General features: G+C 41.4%; 1 protein-coding gene across 1 annotated transcript in view; it reads right to left on the bottom strand.

Moving 5' to 3' along the window:
* Positions 1-11,851: 11,851 nt before the first annotated feature.
* SDHAF4 (succinate dehydrogenase complex assembly factor 4) overlaps positions 11,852-24,385 on the bottom strand; it is a 33,841-nt gene continuing 21,307 nt past the window's right edge. Inside the window, exon 5 of the mRNA XM_061131527.1 lies at positions 11,852-12,285. Within this exon, the coding sequence (XP_060987510.1) occupies positions 12,176-12,285 (110 nt within the window). The 3' untranslated portion in view covers positions 11,852-12,175. The remainder of the gene's footprint in view (positions 12,286-24,385) is intronic.

Here is a 24,385-nt window from a genome sequence, read left to right as displayed (position 1 = left end):
TATGCGTACGCTGTCATCCCTGGATTCATCAGTTTCATCAAATATCTCTTGACTTCCTATAGTACAGTCAACAGTATCATCCTCTGCCCACTTCTTCCCCCTCCTCTCCATACAGGTAAGGATTTGTTAGGATTGTGTGATAATCACATACCTTCTGAGCCAAATCGTGTACTGAAGCTACATATCCTTTCTTGTACAAAAAGTTTTGTTGTTCCTGGAGTTAATAATTTAATAACTATTTCATTTTTTAATTTAATCATTTTCTTGGTACCTGTTAATATTTCCTAAATTCTCCATTATTTGTCAGATGTTTTAAATAAGTTTTCTAATGTTCAAGCAAACAAAGCCAACAAAGGTCCGTCTAGTCAAGGCTATGGTTTTTCCAGTAGTCACGTATGGATGTGAGAGTTGGACTATAAAGAAAGCTGAGCGCCAAAGAATTGATGCTTTTGAACTGTGTTGTTGGAGAAGACTCTTGAGAATCCCTTGGACAGCAAGGAGATCCAACCACTCCATCCTAAAGGAGATCAGTCCTGAATATTCATTGGAAGGACTGATGCTGAAGCTGAAACTCCATTGCTTTGGCCACCTGACACGAAGAGCTGACTCACTGGAAAAGCCCCTGATGCTGGGAAAGATTGAAGGTGGGAGTAGAAGGGGATGACAGAGGATGAGATGGTTGGATGGCATCACTGACTCTATGGACATGAGCTTGAGTCAACTCCGAGTTGGTGATGAACAGGGAGGCCTGATGTGCTGCACTCCATGGGGTCACAGAGAGTCGGACACGACTGAGCTGAACTGACTGATTGCTCAAGCGTGTTAAATGACAGACCACCATTTCCACCTCCCTGCCTGTGTCCCCTTCCACACGCTTCCCACTTCACTGTCCTCTGGAGCAAGTCCTGAAACGTCCCTTGTGTTGACGCTCTTACTTCCGGGACCCATGTGTTGTTGTTGTTTTGTTTGTTTTGGTTAGGCTCTTTTTCTGCTAAGGCACAGTTATCAGTAGCTTTCTAAGCTGAAGTACATGTGACTTAAGTTGTTCCTTTTTCCCTAGGATTTACTGTGTGAAAACATTTTTATTCTGTTCCCCTACTTGATTTTGTATATTGTATGTTTACACTCGATTGGCAGGCTATATTGGCTGCATTTAATTCTAAATTTAAAAAAAATTGACCCTCAAAATTTGTATCAGATTGCTTTTTACTATTTTCCTGTATTCTATTGGAAAGCTCGGTACCTATTTTTTTTTTTTTTTTTCCTATGTGACATTTAAAAATGTCTCTTTTTTGGAAGCTTTTTGATGTTATCTTTATTCTTGACCACCTGTAATTTCATGGAGTCACTGCTGGTGGACTTCTTTAGTCTGGCAGCATATCCTCTGATTCTGCTAAATAGCCTTGTATTGATCCTTTAATAATTTCCACTCCTCTGTTTCTCTTTTCTTCTTCTCTGTTTCTCTGTCTTTCTGGAAATCCTGTTAGTCAGCTGTGGAAGGACTGCCACGTGGGTGGTCAGGTGTCTGGAGAGAGCTGCAGACTACACAGAGGAAAGCGGCGGGCGAGTCCAGGAACAGAGCTGACATGACGGTCTATGTGTAGATTAAATACCAGACAGTCAGGGTTCATCACGGAAAACAGAAATCTCTCCAGCTATTCTAAACAGAAAGGTATTCAAGTGCCGACCACATTTCTGGAAGGGCTGGATGGGCAGCGACTAGACTAAGCTTCTAGGAATAACTTCAAGGAAAAGGTCTCTCGAGTGGCTTCTGGCAGGGGTGACAGTCGCCCCGTTGCAGCGAGGGAAGTGGAACTCACTTCTCCGTCCGGAACTGGTCAGGATAAGAGGACACTACCAAAGCAGCCGCCCAGCCCTCGGGAGTCACGGGTGTCCCCACGGCCGCGCCTCTGGGCCCCGCAGGGCTAGTGACTGGACGCTGACGTGGGCCATGGGCAGAGCCAGTCTCCACCTGTGCCAGGGGCCACAACAGTCAAGCAGGACCACAGCCTCCTCACGCCCCCTTTCAAATCCCACTCAGAGCACCCAAGTGGCAGAACTTAACCTGCGCTCAGAACCCTCACTAAAAACGCAGTTTGGGGAATTCTAACCCCTACAGAGTTTTCCAGGCGTCATGTACGGATGTGACAGTTGGATCATAAAGAAGGCCGAGAGCTGAAGCATTGATGCTTTTGAACTGTGGTGTTGGAGAAGACGTGAGAATCCCTTGGACAGTAAGGAGATTAAACCAGTCAATCCTAAAGGCAATCAACCCTGAATATTCTTTGGAAGGACTGATACTGAAGCTGAAGCTCCACTATTTTGGCCACCTGATGCAAACAGCCAACTCACTGGGAAAGACCCTGATGCTGGGAAAGGCTGAGGAAAAGAGGAGAAGGAGGTGACAGGGGATGAGATGGTTGGATGGCATCATCGACTCAATGTATACAAGTTAGAGCAAACTGCAGGAGATAGTGAAGGACAAGGAAACTGGCGTCCATGGGGTAGCAGAGTCAGACAGAATTGAGCAACTGAACGACAACCACCCCTACAGAACAGAAAAACTCCCCAGAACACTGGCCTGGAGGACCAGGGCCAAGTCACCAGAAGCAGCACAGCACACGTGTGCGTGAGGGCAGGGCTCTGCCAGCAGGAGCTGCTGGCGGGGTCACGGGCTCCCGGGGCTAATGAGCTGGGGAAGCATTAGGGTCTGACAGGTTTTGGTAGTAAAGAAGAGCATTTCACAATTCTACTTTATGCCTAGCCTCATTCTACAAAGGACGAGAGGCGGACGAGACTCGATGGTAGAGGAAGGTAGGGCGTTCTAGTCAGCATGAGCTTACCAACATAAATCCATGAAATAACAAGATCCGGATGTTTTGCCCTGCTGGAGTATTTGGAATGTACGTATGGACAATGGCAGGGCCGTGACTCATATAATCAAGGGCCCAGACTTGATATGCAACCACCCACTCAAAAGTTCCAGACTTCTGACCAGCAGATGCAAATTAGAAAATGTCAAAAATAAAATCTTATGTAAGCTTTTTTAAAAATAAAAGGATTTACCTGAGTCATTGACTTAGGAATGAAACAAAATATAAACCTCTTCTGGTAAACCACAGAATCCAAGTGTTATATAACTTTGAAGTTGTAGATGCCACTTTGAACACAGAGACCCCCTGTGTTAGGGAACACACAGTGGTTTAAGACAGTGGTTACCGTCCACAGTCTTTAACATGTCAGTTTATAAATTCAGGTTTTTCCAAAAGGGCTTCTTAAAGGCAAGCCTGCAAAGACACTTTCCTGGTTTTCCCCTGTGCATATTCTCAATCTCCAATATTCCCTTGTAAGTTGCTTCTAAAATGCTCCTTTGATGTCCGTGTCCTTCCCACACCTGCACCAACAGCAAACTGCTTCTCAATGTGTCCTTGACTCCTTCCACCAGCAACTGCTAACAGGACTGCGGACTCAAATCCTCGGACAAGATTTCACTTGCTACAACTAGGTTAGAAACACAGGGCCTAAATATACCTAAGTGGTATTTTAAAAGAACACAGGCTAAATTTTAACCAATTTTCATGTAACTAATTTTTCATATTCATTATAACGAAGGCTGTGTAAAAGGCATACAAATAAATCACAGGCTTCAATGTCCAAACTTTACAGAAGGAGTCTTCAAATGATCAGGAACAGACCTTGAACACGTTTTAGGGATTATTTAAACTTTATTTTTACACTGCTATTATGGAAACATTCTTCAAATGAGCAGGAATAGCCATGTAACATGTTTGTGTGTGTGCTAAGTCGCTTCAGGCATGTCCTTTGCGACCCTATGGGCTGTAGGCTCCTCTGTCCATGGGATTCTCCAGGCAAGAATACTGGAGTGGGTTGCCATGCCCTCCTCCAGGGGATCTTCCCCACCCAGGGATCGAACCCACATCTCTGAGGTCTCCTGCACTGGCAGGCAGGCTCTTTACTGCTAGCACCACCTGGGAAGCCATGTTTGGGGGATCACTAAACCGTTTACATGCCTATATATTTCATATATTTCACACTTACACGTTGTATGCCCCGATGAAACTGCTTCTCAGCTAGTTTTCTCTGATGCTAGTGGTGGACAGGTAACGTCTGCGTCTGCCAAAATTCTCTGGAACCCCATCTCTGCAGATGGCTCCCCAGAGTGCAGCCTGCCTTACCCACCCTGAACTTGGTACAAGCGCACCTACCTGCCATACAGGGCCCGCCCCCGCCCCAGGGTGCAAACCTCCGCCTTCAGGACCCACCCACAGCAGAGAGGAGGAGAGGAGAGAGAGAAATGCCCTGGACTTGATTTTGCCGGCGTGGTGGGCGGCAGCCTCAGCGGTCCTGGGGCCCGTGATGGTGAGAGCGGCAGCGTCCTGCCCGCAGAGGCGCCACTGATGACCTCAGGCCGCAGCTTCCTGCGCGCCAGTGCTCTCTGGAGCTCTGAGATTTGGTCTTGGAGGCCCCACCTGTTCTGCTCGCCTTTCTGAGGAGTCTGTATTTAGTACTTCCCCTGTCACTTAAGTCTGGCTTCCCTGATGAGTGGCTCAGACGGTAAAGAATCTGCCTGCAATGCAGGAGACCCGGGTTTGATCCCTGGGTCGGGAAGGACCCCAGAGAAGTAAATACCACCCACTCCAGTATCCTTGCCTGGAGAATTCCATGGACAGAAAAGTCTGGCCGGATACAGTCCATGGGGTGGCGAAGAATCAGACATGACTAAGCAACTAGCACACTTTCAACGTAGGTCAGCTCAGCAGTTCTTGGAAGTGTGTGGTCCAAGCACCCTGAGACCTTTCAGGGGGTCTGTGAGACACTCTCTCTTCTATTTACATATCTGTATAAAGACATCTTTTCTTCCTTACACCACAATTAAAACATTATCCCAACAGATGATATGAGATGATACGGCTGCCTTTTATTAGACATTGAAGACAATAAACACAGAATGCAATGTCACTTAATCTTTTTTGTTTCAGAAAGTTATTTTACCTTAGTTGCTTTTCAAAAAGATGTTACTTTATGTTAACTTGTGATGGGCTTATTATTAGGTTATTTTAAAATGAATTAAACATTTTAAAAATTGCTCATCTTTCATTCCTAATATAGCACGTATTGACAGATATAACACACAACGTTACACATTGTTATATACACAGATATAACCCACAACAATATAACACACAACAAAAGTTCATTGGTGTCCTACACCATTTACAGACTGTAAAAGATTTTAGAGTACAAAAGGGCCTTAAGACTGAAAAGATTAATAACCACTGACATAGAGTAGATTCTATCATCTTTATCTAAAACCCCTCAACAGTAGAGACCCAGGGATCAAACCCAGGTCTCCCACATTGCAGGTGGATTCTTTACCAGCTGAGCCAAAAGGGAAGCCCAAGAATACTGGAGTGGGTAGCCTATCCCTTCTCCAGTAGATCTTCCCCACCCAGGAATCGAACCGGAGTTTCCTGCATTGCAGGTGGATTCTTTACCAACTGAGCTATGAGGGAAGCCCCAAAAGTAGAGAAGCCTATATTTTTCTTTAATTCTTTACCCAGATTCGGGTGATCATAGAGAGAGGTTAGCTTAGAGAGAGTCTATGGTATAGCTCTCCCAGCAGGGAGAAGGAGCAGGATGGGGAGACGCACAAACAGCGTCTGTGAGAACCAAGCCCCAGAGGCAGCTGGAGTGTCAGAAAGAGGTCTTACAAGTGAAGGATCTGAGGAGGGACATGCAGAACAAAGTGCCCAGAGGACCAGAACTGATATCAAACACTTACTAATCACAAATACTTAATATTCACAGGTCATTCAATAATCCTTATAATTCACTGAGCAGCCAGTCCTGGCAGCTTTGGCTCCAGTGGCTGTAAGAGGGATGCCCACCAAGAAAGCTCCTCTTGGGCCAGGGATGGCTTGAGGACACTATACATGTCTTTTTGTTGTTGTTCAGTCGCTCAGTCGTGTCTGACTCTTTGCGGCCCCATGGACTGCAGCACGCCAGGCTCCCCCGTCCATTACTAACTCACTGAGTTTACTCAAACTCATGCCCATTGAGTCGGGTGATGCCATCCAACCATCTCATCCTCTGTCATCCCCTTCTTCTCCCTCCTTCAATCTTTCCCAGCATCAGAGTCTTTTCCAATGAGTCAGTTCTTTGCATCAGTAGCCAAAGTATTGGAGCTTCAGCACCAGTCCTTCTAATGAATATTCAGGGTGGATTTCCTTTAGGATTGACTGGTTTGATCTCCCTCCTGTCCAAGGGACTGTCAAGAGTCTTCTCCAGCCACAGTTCAAAAGCATATATTCTTCAGCACTCAAATTCTTTGTGGTCCAACTTTCACAACTGTACATGATTACTAGGGAAACCACAGGTTTGACTCTACAGACCTTTGTTGGCAAAGTGATGTCTCTGCTTTTTAATACACTCTCTAGGCTTGTCACAGCTTTTCTTCCAAAGAGAAAGCATCTTTTAATTTTGTGGCTGCAGTCACTGTCCTCAGTGATTTTGGAGCCCAAGAAAATAAAATCTGCTACTGTTTTCACTTTTTCCTCATCTATTTCCCATGAAGTGATGGAACCGGATGCTATGACCTTAGTTTTTTGAATGCTGAATTTTAAGCCGGCCTTTTCACTTTCCTCTTTCTCTCTCATACAGAGGCTCTTTAGTTCCTCTTCACTTTCTGCCATTAGAGTGATATTATCCGCATATCTGAGGTTGTTGATATTTCTCCCAGCAATCTTGATTCCAGCTTGTGTTCATCCAGCCTGGCATTTCGCATGATGTACTCTACATATAAGTTGAATAAGCAGGGTGACAATATACAGCCTTGACATACTCCTTTTCCTATTTGGATCCAGCCCACTGTTCCATGTCTGGTTCTGTTGCTTCTTGACCTGCATACAAGTTTCTCTGGAGACAGGTAAGGTGGTCTGGTATTCCTATCTGGTATTCCTATTTTCCAGTTTATTGTGATCCACACAGTCAAAGGCTTTAGTGTAGTCAATGAAGCAGATGGTTTTTGGAATTCCCTTGCTTCTTCTATGATCCATCAGTTCAGTTCAGTTCAGTTCAGTTCAGTTGCTCAGTCGTGTCCGACTCTGCGACCCCATGAATCGCAGCACACCAGGCCTCCCTGTCCATCACAAACTCCCGGAGTCTGTTCAAACTCATGCTCATCGAGTCAGTGATGCCATCCAGCCATCTCATCCTCTGTCGTCCCCTTCTCCTCCTGCCCCCAATCGTTCCCAGCATCAGGGTCTTTTCCAATGAGTCTATGATCCATCAGATACTGCCAATTTGGTATCTGGCTTCTCTGCCTTTTCTAAATCCAGCTTGTACATCTGGAAGTTCTCAGTTCAGATACTGTTGAACCATAGCTTGAAGGATTTTGAGCATTATCTTGCTAGCATGTCAAATGCACACAACTGTACAGTTTGTACAGTGAGTGCAATGGCAGTAGTTTGAACATTCTTTGGCATTGCCTTTCTTTGGGACTGGAATTAAAATTGAACTTTTCCAGTCCTGTGAACACTGCTGAGTTTTCCAAATTTGCTGGCATATTGAATGCAGCACTTTCACAGCATCATCTTTTAGGATTTTAAATAGCTCAGCTGGAATTCTGTCACCTCACTAGCTTTATTTGTAGTAATGCTTCCTGAGGCCCAGTTTACTTCATACTCAAGGATGTCTGGCTCTAGGTGACTGATCACACCATCATGGTTATCTGGGTCATTAAGACCATTTTTGTACAGTTCTTCTGTGTATTCTTGCCACCTCTTCTTAATTTCTTCCACTTCTGTTAGGTCCATACCATTTCTGTTCTTTATTGAGCCCATCTTTGCATGAAATGTTCCCTTGGTATCTCTCATTTCCTTGAAGAGCTCTCTATAGTCTTTTCCATCCTATTATTTCCTTCGTCTTTACCTTGTTCACTTAAGAAGGCTTTCTTGCCTCTCCCTGCTATTTTCTGGAACTCTGCACTCAGTTGGGCGTATCTTTCTCTTTCTTCTTTGTCTTCTTCTTCTTTTCTCAGGTATTTTGTAGGATTCCTCAGGCAAGCATTTTGCCTTCTTGCATTTCTTTTCTTGGGGATGATTTTAGTCTCCTCCTGCTGTATAAATGTTACGAACATTTGTCCTTCTTTAGGCAGTCTGTCTACCAGATCTAATCCCTTGAATTTATTCATCACCTCCACTGTGTAATAAGTGATTTGATTTAGGTCATACGTGAGTGGTCTGGTGGTTTTCCCTACTGTCTTCAATTTAAGTCTGAATTTGGCAATAAGGGGCTCGTGATCTGAGCCACAGTCAGCTCCAGGTCTTGTTTTTGCTGACTGTATAGAGCTTCTCCATCTTCAGCTGCAAGGAATATAATGGACTTGATTTTGGTATTGACCATTTGGTGATGTCCATGTGTAGAGTCGTCTCTTGTATTGTTGGAAGAGGTAATAGTAGGTTTAATAGTTTAATAGCTGATAATATTGTATTTTGGCTTATGGTGGATTATAGCAACTGACATCAAAGTAAGAAAAAAATGCCAGACATGATTCAATTTCACCAAAACACCTACTAGGTACAAGACTCAAACTATGGCGCTTTGTACACCAATGCTGAACCTACGATTTCCCAGAAATCTCCAATGTAAAATTAGTGTTTAAATTATAATTATACTCGAAAAAGCCACAAACTTTACATGACATTTTCTGAAAACCTGTAAGTTGTTCTTTATAATTATCCATGTTTAGTTTGGTTTCTCTGAGAAACAGATGCTAAGATGGGATTAAACATGAAAGAGATTTACTGGGGCGACATTTGTGAGCTATAAACGGAAGGAGGAGGCTGAGTCTGACACCTGTGAAGGGGGGAGAGCGGGGAAGAAGGGTTGGGAGGGAAGAGTCTCACTCAGCAACACAGCCATGAGAAAAGCCTGCAAGGCTCGTGGGGAGTCTCTGGGGGCCAGGCCAGCACACTCATTCACTGCAGCCCCACCACACCCACTCACTGGTGTAGCTTCATCAGGAACACAGTGGTGGGTCCCAGGGGCGGGCAGCAGCTGGGGTCCTCTGCCCACTCTGCTTCTTGCAGGAGATCTGAGTAACACACTTCCATTGCCACCACATCATCTTCTGTGAGTCTTCAGGTTCTTTCATGAATGTTTGATGGACATAAAGACTATACATTAAAAAAAAAAAAAGACTATACATGTTTTTATGCCACCAGATTTTACCTCTTAATATATAACTATCCTGAAACATGCTATTGTTAATGGAGGTTAAGGATTCTATTATTTTAATACACTTCATTGCAACATATTTTATATTTGTTTTTGAAGTATATACATTGTCTTTTGTGTATCACATATGATGATTAGTGTGGAACACAAGCAAAACTATATGGTACAAAATAACAATATTAATGAACTAATTGAATATATTTCTGGAATGTTAAAATTAGCAAAAATTCACTGGAGGTTGACTATAGAATATTTTTCTTTTGTTTTTGTTTTTTTTCATTTATTTTTATTAGTTTGAGGCTAATTACTATACAAAATTGTAGTGATTTTTGCCATACATTAGGTCAGGAAGCAACAGTTAGAACTGGACATGGAACAACAGACTGGTTCCAAATAGGAAAAGGAGTGCGTCAGGGCTGCATATTGTCACCCTGCTTATTTTACTTACATGCAGAGTACATCATGGGAAACGCTGGGCTGGAAGAAGCACAAGCTGGAATCAAGATTGCTGGGAGAAATATCAATAACCTCAGATATGCAGATGACACCACCCTTATGGCAGAAAGTGAAGAGGAACTAAAAAGCCTCTTGATGAAAGTGAAGGAGGAGGGTGAAGAAGTTGGCTTAAACCTCAACATTCAGAAAACTAAGATCATGGCATCTGGTCCCATCACCTCATGGGAAATAGATGGGGAGACAGTGGAAACATTGTCAGACTTTATTTTTTGGGGCTCCAAAATCACTGCAGATGGTGACTGCAGCCAAGAAATTAAAAGACGCTTACTCCTTGGAAGGAAAGTTATGACCAACCTAGATAGCATATTAAAAAGCAGAGACATTACTTTGCCAACAAAGGTCCATCTGGTCAGGGCTATGGTTTTTCCAGTAGTCATGTATGGATGTGAGAGTTGGACTGTGAAGAAAGCTGAGCGCCGAAAAATTGATGCTCTTGAACTGTGGTGTTGGAGAAGACTCTTGAGAGTCCCTTGGACTGCAAGGAGATCCAACCAGTCCATCCTGAAGAAGATCAGTCCTGGGTGTTCATTGGAAGGACTGATGCTGAGGCTGAAACTCCAGTACTTTGGCCACCTCATGTGAAGAGTTGACTCGGTGGAAAAGACCCTGATGCTGGGAGGGATTGGGGACAGGAGGAGAGGGGGAAGACAGAGGGTAAGATGGCTGGATGGCATCACCGACTCGATGGGCATGAGTTTGAGCAGACTCCGGGAGTTTGTGATGGACAGGGAGGCCTGGCGTGCTGCGATTCATGGGGTCACAAAGAGTCGGACAGGACTGAGCAACTGAACTGAACTGAACTGACATGAATCAGCCATGGATTTACATGTGTTCCCCATCCTGAACCCCCCTCCCACCTCCCTCCCCATCCCATCCCTCTGGGTCTTCCCAGTGCACCGGCCCCGAGCACTTGTCTCATGCATCCATTAAAAAGAATTCATTTGAATCAGTTCTAATGAGATGGATGAAACTGGAGCCCATTATACAGAGTGAAGTAAGGCAGAAAGATAAAGACCAATACAGTATACTAAATTATAGAATATTTTTAAAGCAATGTGGTTACTACTTTGCAGCAGACACAGTAACTGTAATTAGAAGAACAAATGCTAACTGAGAGAGATAACTGATACAAAGACTGAATAACTAATCACAGTTATCACACTGGTTGGTTTGAAGTAGGATACCCTTTTTAAACAGTTTATTTCCACCCCCCCCCAAAAAAAGTTTATTCTCTTAAATAAGCCTTCCTACAAGCTTCTCAGATAATACTGCACTTATAACTCATATCACATAATCACCAGCCTACTGCATTCTACATGCTCTGCAAACCTTCCTTCCCAAGTTATTTAAATGTAGACTGGGGGCTGAAGGTCCAGTCCGGGTGGCTGCATGAGGCCAGAGGAGAGCAAAGGACACCTTACAGGGGTTCAGCAGATCCCAGCTCTGTAAACTAGACTTGACTCTTCCCGACCCAGTTATCCAAAGGCCACAGGGTAGGAGCTTTTGAATGCTCAAAACTGATTAACTAAGCTGGCCCGTTTCATCCCCTGCTTTTCTCATATTAGCTTGAACTTAATGTCTAACATAAACTACATTTCAGCTTAGTTCATCCATGCGAATAATCACTAATATCTAACTAGTGGTTTTTTATATGTTATATTCATATAAAACAATTTCAACTCAAGTATTTCAAATGTCAGTTTTTAAATCTTTCCTCCCAGGCAGCCTAGAGACCTGAGAAAATACATTTACGATGTAAGGATCACTAACTCACTGAGAGGTATGTGCTATGCACTGCTCCGAGTGGTTCACACATAGTCACTCATTTCATCGCAACTGTCCTATGCGGTGGAACTAGTATTACCTCCAATTTACATGTAAGGATTCCAAAGCACAGAGAAGTTAAATAACTTACCCAAAGTTACATAAGCTAGTGAGCAGTAGAGCTGGGATTTGAACCCAAGTAATTGGCCCCAGAGTTAAAGATTTTCTGTTGTTACTGTGGCCTTACCAAACTGTAGTGCACTACTTAACTCACCTTGAAAAAGTCACAATTACTTAGAACATGGCAACAGAATCATTTTTAAAAAGTTTTATTTACACTTGTATCTTATAAACCACTGATCAACTTAAATTGAAACATGATGAAATGAAAGTTTGCAGTTCTAATCATCCCTTAAATACCCCAAAACATTAAAATTAAAATTAATATGCTAATTAAAAATATTTCCTCTTTCCTAATTTATAGCAGCATATTTTCTTCCAAAGCTATCACATATATTTTAAAACACATTATAGAAATTAGGAGACTTAAATGATGTACAGAAAGACAATAATCAAAAATAAGTTAATTCAGATGTACACTATCAGAAAAAGATACTGCAGTTAAACAACATGTGGCTTAAAAATCAATACAGCGTCCTTTTCGTTCCCAATCTCCATATCGGGTAGGTTCTGGGCCTCTGGGTCCACCTTTCTCTTTTGTAACAGGATTAATATCATCTGGAAATTCTGAAGAAATAATAAGTTAAAAAAAAAAAGCAGTTAATGGAGGTGGGAAAAGCATTATCGTCAATTCTGCAGATGAGGGTGCTAAGCTGACAGTTAAGGAGGCTGGATACTACTGATGACGCTACTACTATGCAGTCCTTAAACACTCTAAACATGGTTCTTCCCAGCTTGAGAGATCACTTTAGGATATAATCTTCATACTCAATCAACTTTATTACTTGCATTAATGACTCAGAATTCTCATACCCCTCTCAGGCTCTCATCTGGGGACTGGCTGGATTAGAACAGTAGGAAAGGGGTACAGAGAATACAGACTTCAAATCCACAGGGTTTGAAATGCTGTGAAACAAGATTACTTTGAACATTACTTTGACTCAATGCCTTATTTTTTTATGAGTGAACTGGGGACAATCATACCTGCTTTGTTATCTTGAGAAATAAAAAAAGAAATGCATGTAAAGGGTCTGGCACAGTGCCAGGTACATAAGAATGCTCAATTAATTCTGGCTATGAGTATTAATTTTCCTCATCACACGGTTTTGGCTTCAGCAACTGGCTACCTGAAACTGCCATTTCTGTGCATGTGCTCAGTCACCCAGTCGTATCTGACTCTTTGTGACCCCACGGACCACAGCCTAACAGGCTCCTCTGTCCATGGGATTCTCCAGGCAAGAATACTGAGCGGGTTGCCATGCCCTCCTTCAGGGGATCTTCCCAACCCAGGGATCAAACCTAGGTCTCCTGCATGTGCCTAACAGCTGCTATTACTGTTAACACTAGGTGTTCATAATAGGAATGTTCTATTTGAGTTCATGCTCAATTCTGAGGACTTTATACATATTAATTAATTTACTGCTCATAATAATCCTTTGGGACAGGAACAATTATTATCTCCACTCTACAGATGAGGAGCTCAAGGTTACACAGCTACTAAGTGGTGAAAGTGAGTTTGAATTCACACATTCTGGCTGCAGTCTTGCTCTCGGCACACACACTGTACTGACTGTACCTGGGGAGAGCAGGAGAGGAACCAGCCTTTAGAACCACCCAGTTCTTTTTCCAAAGGTATTTACATAATGAATATTCATTTATTTGACTGCACTGGGTCTTAGCTGTGGCATACAGGATCCTCCCTGTGTCACGGGGGATCTTCCATTGAGGTGCATGGACTCTCTAGTTGTGGCACGTGGGCTCCAGTGCGTGAGGGTGTTGGCAGCTGCAGCTGTGGGCTCAGGAGCTGAGGCTCAAAGACTCTGGAGCATGTAGACTTCAGTGGCTGTGGAGTGCAGGCTCAGTAATTGTGTCCTTGCACTGGCTTAAGCTGCCCTGTGGTATCTGGAATCTTCCCAAACCAGGGATGAAATTCCTTTCCCCTGCACTGGCAGGCAAATTCTTAACCACTGTACAACCAGTGAAATCCTGAAGATAGTAGTCTATATCTCTTAATCCCATACCCCTATCTTGGCTTCCCCACTTCCCTCTCCCCAGTAGTAACCACTAGTTTAGTTTCCTATACCTGCTAGTCTGTTAACTGTTTTGCTATATATCCCGTTCTTATTTTTTAGGCTCCACATATACGAGATGAAAAGCAAGTATTTGTCTTTCTCTTTTTTTACAGCAGAATATTCTTGAGGTCCATTTCCATTGTTGCAAATGGCAGATTTCATTCTTTTTAATGGCTGGATAATATTCCTCTGTGTGTGTGTGTGTGTGTGTGTGTGTGTGTGTGTGTGTGCACGCGCTCGTACACACCACATCTTCTTTACCCATTAATCTGTTGATCATTTAGGTTGTTTTTGTATCTTGGCTATTGTAAATAATGCTATGAACACTGGGGTGCAATCTGTCTCTTCAAATTAGTGTTTTCACTTTCTTTGGATATATACATGCTAGTGGAATTGCTGGGTCATGTAGTAGTTCTATTTTCAGGTTTTTGAGGAAACGCTATAATATTTTCCATACTGTAAGAACCAATTTACATTCCCACCATCAGTGTATGAAAGTTTCCTTTTCTCTACACCTTCTCTAGTATTTATTTGTTGACTTTTTGATGATGGTCACTCTGACCACTGTGAGCTGATACCTCATTGTAGTTTTGATTTGCATTTCTCTAATAATTAGTGATGTTGAGCATTTTTTCCCATGTGCCTACTGGCCACCTGTATGTCTTCTTTGGAAAAATGTCTATTCCCATCTTCTGCCCATTTTTTGATTGGGTTTTTTTTTTTTTTTAATATGGAGTTGTATGAGCTGTTTATATATTTGGATATTAACCCTGTGTTGGTCAAATTGTTTGCAAGTATTTTCTCTTATTTCACAGGTTGTCTTTTCATTTTATCCGTTTCCTTCATTGTGCAAAAGTTTTTAAGTTTAATTAGGTCCTATCTGTTTATTTCTGCTTTTATCTCTTTTGCTTAGGAGACAGATTAAAAAAAATATTGCTACAATTTATGTCACAGAGTGTTATGTCTATGTTCTCTTTATGGTTTCAGGTCTTACATGTATATACTTAATCCACTGAGTATTTCTGTATGCCGCGTGAGGAAATGTTCCAATCTCAGTCTTTTACATGAAGCTGTCCAGTTTTCCCAACACAACTTTCTTTTTCCATTGTATAGTCTTGCCTCTTTTGTTGTAGATTAGTTGACCATAGGTGCATGGGTTCATTTCTGGGATCTCCGTTGTTTCATTAATCTATATGTCTGTTTTTGTGCCAGTACCAGGATGTTTTGATTACTGTGGTTTTGTAGTACAGTCTGAATTCTGGGAGCTTGATATTTCCAGATCTGTTCTTCCTCTGGATTATTTTGGCAATTTGGGGGTCTTTTGTGGTTCTATATGAATGTTTGGATTATTTATTCTAGTTCTGTGAAAAATGACATGGTTATTTTGACAGGGATTGCCTTTAATCTGCAGGTTACTCTGGGTAGTATGACCCAGACTAGTAATTTTAACAATATTAACTCTTTCAGTTCAAGAGCACACGATATCCTCCCACTTCTTCCATCATCTTCTATTTCCTTCATCACTGTCTCAGTTTTCAGAGCAGAGGTTTTTCACCTTTAAGTTTATTCCTAGGTGTTTTATTCTTTTTGATGTGATTTTAAAGAAGTTTTTTTTTTTTTTTTTTTACTTTTTTATGATATTTCATTATTAGTGTATGTAAAAGAAACATATTTCTGTATATTAATCATATTCTGTAACTTTACAGAATTTATTAGTTCTAGTGGTTTTTGGATTGAGACTTTAGGGATTTTTATATACAGTATCATTCATCTGCTAATAGTGACACTTACTTCTTTCACATTTGCATACATATTTATCTTCCTTGTTCTACTGCTGTGGCTAGAACTTCCAATATGATGCTAAATAGGTGGCAAGAGTGGGCATCCCTGTCTTGTTCCTGAATTAGACGAAAGGCTTTCAGCTTTTACTGTTGAATATGATGTTAGCTTTGGATTTGTCATAAGTGGTCTGTATCATGTTGAGATACGTTCCCTCTATATACCCACTCAGATGAAGAGTTTTATAATAAATTTTTTCAAAGGTTTTTCTGAATCTATTGAGATAATCAGGTGGTTTATATCCTTCCTTTTGTTAATGTACTCTATCACATTAATTGATTTGTAAATACTGAACAATCCTTGTGTCTCTGAAATAAATTCAAATTGATCACTGTATATAATCCTTTTAATATAATTTTGGATTCAGTTTGCTAATATTTTGGTGAGGATTTTAGAATCTATATTTATCAAAGATACTGACCTGTAACTTTCTTTTGTTGTAGTGTCTCTGCATGGTTTTGATATCAGGGTCATTACTGGTGGTCTTGTAGAATGAATCTGAGTGTTCTGACCTTTTCACTTTTTTGGAATAGGTTGAGAAGGTTAGGTATTAGCTGTTATTTACACGTTTGGTAGAATTCTCCTTTGAAACTGGCCAGTCCTGGATTTTTGTTTGCTGGGAGTTTTAAAATTACAGATTCAATTTCACTATAATGACTGGTCTGTCCAAGTTGTGTAAGTCTTCTTCTTTCAGTCTTGACAGGTTGTATGTTTCCAGAAATTTATTTCTTCTAGGTTGTCCAATTCGTTGGCATATAACTATTTGTGATTCTTTTGTATTTCTGTGATTTTCATTGTTAGTTCTCCTTTCATTTACTTGGGTCTTCTTTTTTTTTTTTTTGGTGATTCTGACTAAACTTTACCAGTTTTGTTCATTTTTCCAAAGAGCCAGCTCTTGGTTTCACTGATCTTTTCTATTGTTTTCATTGATCTTTATTTTCCTCTAATCTTTACTTTCTCCCTATTGCTGACTTCGGGCTTTGTTTGTTCTTCTTTTCCTAATTCTTTTAGGTGGTAAGTAAGGTTGTTTTCTTTCTTGAGGAAGGCCTGTATTGCTATAAACTTCCTTCTTAAAACTGCTTTTGCTGTACCCCATAGATTTTGGAGTGCTGCACTTTCATTTTCTTTGGTTTTGAGGCATTTTCTCATTTCCTCTTTGATTTCTTTATTGACCCATTGTTTTTTAATAGCATGCTGTTTAGTGTCTAAGTATTTGCTCTTTACCCATTTTTCTCTCTGTAATAAATTTTTAGTTTTGTACTGCTATGGTCAGAAAAAAATGTTTGATATAATTTCTATCCTCTCATATTTGCTGGGACTTCTTTTATGGCCTAGCATGTGTTCTATCCTGGAGAATGTTTCATGTGCACTTGAAAAGAATGTGCATTCTTTTTTTTTGGATGTAATGTCCTGTACATATCCATTAAGTCCAAGAAGTCTATTGTATTATTTAAGACCAGTGTTTCCCTACTAATTTCCTGTCTGGATGATTTGCCCATTAATATAAGTATGGTGTAAGTACCCTACTATTTTTGTGTTATTATCAATTTCTCTCTTTTTTTCTGTTAATATTTGCTTTATATGTTTAGGTGTTCCTGTATCAGCAGCAAATATGTTAATGATAATATCCTCTTATTAAATTGACCCCTTTATCATTATTATAATGCCCTTCTTCATATGCTGTTACAGTCTTTGTTTAAAGTCTACTTTATCTGAGTATTGCTACCCCTGCTTTCTTGCCATTTTTATTTGCATGAAATAACTGTTTCAATTCCTTCACTTTAAGTCTCTGTCTTTAGTTCTGAAGTGAGTCTCTTGTAGGCAGCATATAGAGGACCTCATTTTTAATTAAATTAGCCACCCTAAGTCTTTAGAGTATTTAGCCCTTTGACATTTAAAGTAATTATTGATAGGTATGAGGCTTCCCTGGTGGTTCAGTGGTAAAGAATCCACCCACCTGCTAATGCAGGAAATGCACAAGATGTGGGTTTGATTCCAGGGTCAGGAAGATCCCCTGGAGAAAGAAATGGCAATCCACTCCAGTATTCTTGCCTGAAAAAAAAGTCCCATGAACAGAGGATCCTGGTGGGCTACAGTCTATGGGGTCACAAAGAATTGGAGAAGATTGAGTGTGTTCACACTTATTTAACTGGTGGTCCTTCAGTTCAGTTCAGTTCAGTCGCTCAGTCGTGTCCGACTCTTTGCAACCCCATGAATAGCAGCACGCCAGGCCTCCCTGTCCATCATAAACTCCTGGAGTTTACTCAAACTCATGTCTACCGAGTCGGTGATGCCATCCATCCATCTCATCCTCTGTTGTCCCCTTCTCCTCCTGCCCCCAATCCCTCCCAGCATCAGGGTCTTTTCCTACGAGTCAACTCTTCGCATGAGGTGGCCAAAGTATTGGAGTTTCAGCTTCAGCATCAGTCCTTCCAATGAACACCCAGGACTGATCTTCTTCAGGATGGACTGGTTGGATCTCCTTGCAGTCCAAGGGACTCTCAAGAGTCTTCTCCAACACCACAGTTCAAAAACATCAATTTTTCGGTGCTCAGCTTCCTTCACAGTCCAACTCTCACATCCATACATGACCACTGGAAAAACCACAGCCCTGATCAGACGGACCTTTGTTGGCAAAGTAATGTCTCTGCTTTGTAATATGCTATCTAGGTTGGTCATAACTTTCCTTCCAAGGAGTAAGCATCTTTTAATTTTATGGCTGCAGTCACCATCTGCAGTGATTTTGGAGCCCCCAAAAATAAAGTCTGACAATGTTTCCACTGTCTCCCCATCTATTTCCCATGAGGTGATGGGACCAGATGCCATGATCTTAGTTTTCTGAATGTTGAGGTTTAAGCCAACTTTTTCACTCTCCTCTTTCACTTTCATCAAGAGGCTTTTTAGTTCCTCTTCACTTTCTGCCATAAGAGTGGTGTCATCTGCATATCTGATGTTATTGATATTTCTCCCGGCAATCTTGATTCCACCTTGTGCTTCTTCCAGCCCAGCGTTTTTCATGATGTACTATGCATATAAGTTAAATAAGCAGGGTGGTCCTTAGTCCTCACTATACATTTGCCTTTTATAGCATGATTTCCCCTTCCCTATAGTGGACTGCTTTTTCACTTAGAGAAGTCCCTTCAACATTTCTTTTAGGGTAAATTCAGTAATGATGAATTCTGTTTTTGTTTATCTGATGTGCTCTTCATCACTCCTATTTTAATGATAATCTTGCTGGGAAGAGTACCATGGGTTACGGGTTTTCCCTTTTGGGATTTTGAATATATCTGCTGCTCCCTTCTGGTCTGTAAAGTTTCTGCAACGAAATCAGGTGATAGATTTATAGGGATTCCCTTGTATATGATAATTTTTCTCTTGCATCCTTCAGAATTCTCTCTTCAACATTTGCCATTTTATGGTATGTTGGTATGTCTTGGAGCGCATTTGTTTGGATTCATCTTCTTGGGACCCTCTTCCAGTACCTGTTTTCTTCTTCAGATTGTGAAATTTTTCAGTCATAATTTCCTCAAATACATTTTCCATCTCCTCGTTCTCTCTTCTCCTTCTAACCCCCTCATATGTTATCCCAAAGATTTCCTGGATTGTTTTCACTTTTAAAAATTTGCCTTTCTTTTTGCTGTTCTGACTGGGTGGTGTCCATTATTCTGTCTTTCAGATCACACATGCATTCTCCGTGTCACTTAGCCAGCTACTCACTCCTTTCAGTGTGCTTTTTTACTTCAGCTAAAGAATTCTTCATTTCTGATTGGAGTTTTTTTATATTCTCTAGTTCCTTCTTAAAAATATTGCTATGCAGATATATATTCTTTCCCCTAATTCAGTTAACATTTTTTATAACAAATGCTTTAAATTTTTAATCTAGTCAGTTATCTATTTCACTAGTTGTTTTTTCAGGGGTATGCTCTATTGAGAGAAATTCCTCTGCCTTTTTATTTTGCTTAACTTTCTCTTTCTTGAGGAATTTAGATCAAACATTTTGTCCGAAGGAGTGCTCTTATGAGGGAATGCCCCTATGCAGACTGTGTGCGCTGAATGCCTTTGGTGGGAGACCTGAATCTGACATGGCTTCAGGTCACGCCTTTCCTCTGGCTGTGCGGATAGCCGTCTCCTTGGCAGAAGGTGGGCCTGGTGGTGGAGGGGCAAGAGCTGGAGTCAGGTGTGGGATGGGACTCTCCTTGCCACAGCTAGGTAACTATCACTGCCCTATTGGGGGTGAGGTATGACCCCGGGTTGCTGGAGCTGAAACCCAAAGGTCAGGCATGAGCTGCTTCTGTTCCCTTTAAGTGTGTCTTCTCCTCTCTCCTTGCCCCAGAGTGGGAAGTTTCAAAGCAAATGGGGTCTGTCCAGGTTCTCAACTCATGCCAGCCACGCTGGGACTGGATCACCTCTGCATCCTATGGCTGAATCTTCTTTCTGGCTGTGGCTACCAGATTCAGGGCCACACGACATGGTGTGAATGGGGCCAGGGAACTGGCTTGTCTTGGGTTGAGGTGCACACTGATGTAGTCACAGGAAAGCTGGCAGCTGCTGGAGCAGACCTCTCTCTGTCCTGCCTCTGGGTTAAGCCTGCATGCACCCTCCTCATAAGCAGAGTCCAGGTATCCCACTGCCTTCCTGTTAGTCCCAGTCGCCATCCAACCAGCCAAGGGGGCTTGCCTCCACTGTGTAAGATACCAGGACGGGAGCACCCAATCTGTGGCTCTTACAGCTCATTCCCTAGAGTATGTCTCCATCATGTACTCTCCCATTTCCTCTGAGTCCTCTCCCAAGAGGCATGGATCCTGACCTGATCACTTTTCTTTCCTTCCAACCCAATTATGTGTGGATCTTTCTTACAGCCTTGATTATACCACTCTTTCTGCCAGTTTCCACTGAAAACTGTTCCATATGTAGTTGTATTTTTGATGTGTTCATGAGGGAAGTTGAGCTCCATGTCCTTTTACTCCATCATCTCAATCAACCTCCCCAAACTATGTCTCTTTAGAAAACTAAATCGTCATCCAAATCTTGTAGTCCCTCTCTAAGCAAAAGAAAGGAGATACAGAATTTACCTAGAAAATTTTCAAATATTCATTCATTTAGAAAAAGAGACACAGAAATACAGAACAGACTTTTGAACTTTGTGGGAGAATGTGAGGGTGGGATATTTCAAAAGAACAGCATGTATACTATCTATGGTGAAACAGATCACCAGCCCAGGTGGGATGCACGAGACAAGTGCTCCGGCCTGGTGCACTGGGAAGACCCAGAGGAATCGGGTGGAGAGGGAGGTGGGAGGGGGGATCGGGATTGGGAATACATGTAAATAAAAAAAAAATAAATAAATAAAAATTCTATCTCGACTGTGAATAAACTGTCCTTCCCCCTCATCATTATTCTGTTTTCTAAAGAACTCCTTGCTTTGACTTCTTTGAAAGCCTCTTGAGTGGAAGCTTTCCCTCTCCCACATCTGTGGGACTCACTGGTGCCTTAGTGCAGCCTGGGCTGCCATAATCAAATACCAGAAACTGGGTGGTTTAAAAAACAGAAATTAATTTTCTTATAGTTCTGGAGGTTGAGTGTCCAAAATTAACTCCAAATCATGTTCTGAGTCTCATTCTAGATGAATGCAATAGATTTCTAACTCATCTCTGTTTTTTAACTCTCATGGCTCTAGCCTAACCTGCATAGAAAGCTGAATTAGTATTTCAAAAAACAGAATACCACCCCCATTCATATTAAATGAAACAAGGCAGACACAAAAGACTATCTACTGTATGATTTGGCTAAAATTCTACAAAAAGAAGGCATAACTATAGTGATAGAGATCAAAGGTTGCCAGGGGGATGTGAGAATGAGACTAAGTATAAAGAGGCATGGGAGTCTTTGAGGGGTGGAACTGTGTTATTCTTTGTGTTGGTTACACGACTGTAATCATGTTAAAATTTAATGAACTGTTTCATTTAAAATGGGTAAATATTATTATATGCAGATTATACTTTAAGATGATTAAAACAATCTCCATCCAGTAACATTCAGTGTATTCCTCACTGTCCACTGCAAAAACCCCATTTACTTCAAGTCCTCTCAGATTTGAACCGAATCTACTTTTCCAGCCTTATTTTCTATTAATCCACTATACACAGTTTATGCACTGGCTACTTCTTTCATGTGTCATGTTCCCAGTCCTTTCTTTCTGATTCCTTTTTCTCTTTATTGGAAACATTCCCCCACAACTCCCATCTACTTATCACGGTTTCACTGTTCCTTTAAACCTCAGCTCAAATGTTCTCTCTTTTGTCTACTTCTCTCTGACCTTTTTCTGTGTATCTCTCATGACGGTTACCACACAGTGTCCTGTTCATAGTAATCTACATATTTCATTCTCCTTTCCTCTTTTCACCTTTGCATCAGACAGGGTGGATAGCCATAAAGTATGTACTAGAGGCTGTGAGACTAGATTAGAAGAGGAAGAGGACAGACTTGTTAGGAGACCAAAAGAACTAGAGACAGCCAGAATTTAGGCTCTATTAATAGGATGGACTCCTTGGACTGCAAGGAGAGAAAACCAGTCAATCCTAAAAGAAACCAACCCTGAATACTCATTGGAAGGACTGATGCTGACGCTGAAGCTCCAATACTTCAGCCACTCGATGAGAAGAGCCGACTCACTGGAAAAGACCCTGATGCTGGGAAAGACTGAAGGCACAAGGAGAAGGGTGGCAGAGGATGAGATGGTTAGATAGCATCACGGACTCGATGGACATGAAACTGAGCAGACTCTGGGAGATAGTGAAGGACAGGGATGTCTTGCGTGCTGCAGTCCATGAGGTCGCAAAGACATGGATGCGACTTGGGGACTGAACAACAATAGAATGGAAAAGAGGGGGTGAATTTGAGAGATGTTAAGAAAGTAGAACCAAAAAGACTTGGTTAGTGATTGGATCCAGGCCACAGGAAGAGGTAGGAGTGCAGGATTATCCCCAGATTTCAGGCTTGGGTGACTGGGTTGATGGGGTATATTGGGAATCCAGAAGGAAGAGGCCCGGAGTAGGCCTGGTGGAAGGGAACACAGGGAAGAGGATGAGTTCAGTTTTAGATATATTAATCTGAAATATATCTGAATATGCAAACAAAGACGTTGCAGTCATAGATAGGAGCAGCTCAGGAGAGAGGTGTGACTAAATGTATAAATGTGTAATCATCAACACATACATGATATTTCCGATAATCTCAGAAGATATGAGGTCTTCCAGGAATGTTTAGTGGAGAAGGAAATGGCAACCCACTCCAGTATCATTGCGTAGAGAATCCTGTGGACAGAGGAGCCTGGTGGGCTGCTGTCCATAGGGTTGCAGAGAGTCAGACATGTCTGAAGTGACTTAGCATGCATGCATGCATTGGAGAAGGAAATGGCAACCCACTCCAGTCTTCTTGCCTGGAGAATCCCAGGGATGGAGGAGCCTGGTGGGCTGTCGTCTATGGGGTTGCACAGAGTCAGATATGACTGAAGCAACTTAGCAGCAGCAGCAGGAATGTTTAGAGGGCTGAGCACAAAGATCTGGCAAATACATACATTTGGGAGTTGAGCAGATACAGAGGAGTTTAAAAAAGAGACCAGGAAGAAATGTTTAAAGAAGTAGAATGAGAAACTAAAGACAGCATAACCGAAACCAAAACAGAAGATTTCCGTAAGTAGTACTCGTTACTGTCAAAGCTTGTAGACAGTTCAGATAAAATGAAGACTGCAAATCATCTGCTGGATTTGGTAATGTCGCTTCAACATAAACTTCAGTAACCCAAAAATTAAGATGAATGTGTAGCAATGTCAGACAGATGATTAACTGTTGAAATATGCTTTCTTCTTTGTATCTAATATATATCTAACCATTTATAAGGGTACAATTCAGTGACATTAAACATTCACAATGCTGTGTAACCAAAACACTATGGCCCAAACTTTTCATCATCCCCAGTATAAACTATGTACCCCCTAAACAAACTTTCCCTTCCCCCTTCCCGCTAGACCTTGGTGACCTCTAATCTACCTTCTGAATTTATGAATTTGCATACTCTGCATACCTAGTGTAGGTGAAATCATATAATAGTCCTTCCGTGTCTGTCTTGTTTCACTAAGCATAATGTTTCAAGGTCCACCCATGTTATGGCATATATCAAAATGCCGTTCCTTTTTAGGACTGAACAGTACCTCACTATGTGTACAGAATACCCTTTGTTCATCTATTCATCAATGGACAGCTAAGTTGTTTCTATCTTTTGGCTATTGTGAATACAGCATGGATGTGCAGATATCTGTTTAAGTCTCTGTTTAATTATTTTGGATTTATATGTAGGAGTAAAATTGCAAGGTCACATGGTAGTTCTATATTTTACTTTTCGGGAAGTTGCAAAACTGTTTTCCATTGCTGTATCATTTTACATTCCTACCAGAAACGTGTGGTTCCAATTTCTCCACACTGTCACCATTAGTTATTATTTTCCAGTTTTTCTTAAACTACAGAGATGGTGTGAAATGGTGTGTTGCCGTGGTTTTGATTTTTATTTCCTTAATGATTAGTGATGTTGAGCATCTTTTCAAATGTATGTTGGTCATTTGTATATCTTCTTTGAAGAAATGTCTATTCGAGTTGTTTGCCCATTTTTGAATTGAGTTGTTTTTGTTGTTGAGTTGTAATTTTTTTGTATTCTGGATATTAATTCTTTTCAGACATATGATTTACAAATATCTTCCCCCA

The sequence above is a fragment of the Dama dama genome, chromosome 28 (assembly GCF_033118175.1).
Source record: "Dama dama isolate Ldn47 chromosome 28, ASM3311817v1, whole genome shotgun sequence".
NCBI classification, from domain to species: Eukaryota; Metazoa; Chordata; class Mammalia; order Artiodactyla; family Cervidae; genus Dama; species Dama dama.
The sequence above is the reverse complement of the archived record's forward strand: the minus strand, read 5'-3'. Positions and strand labels throughout refer to the sequence as shown.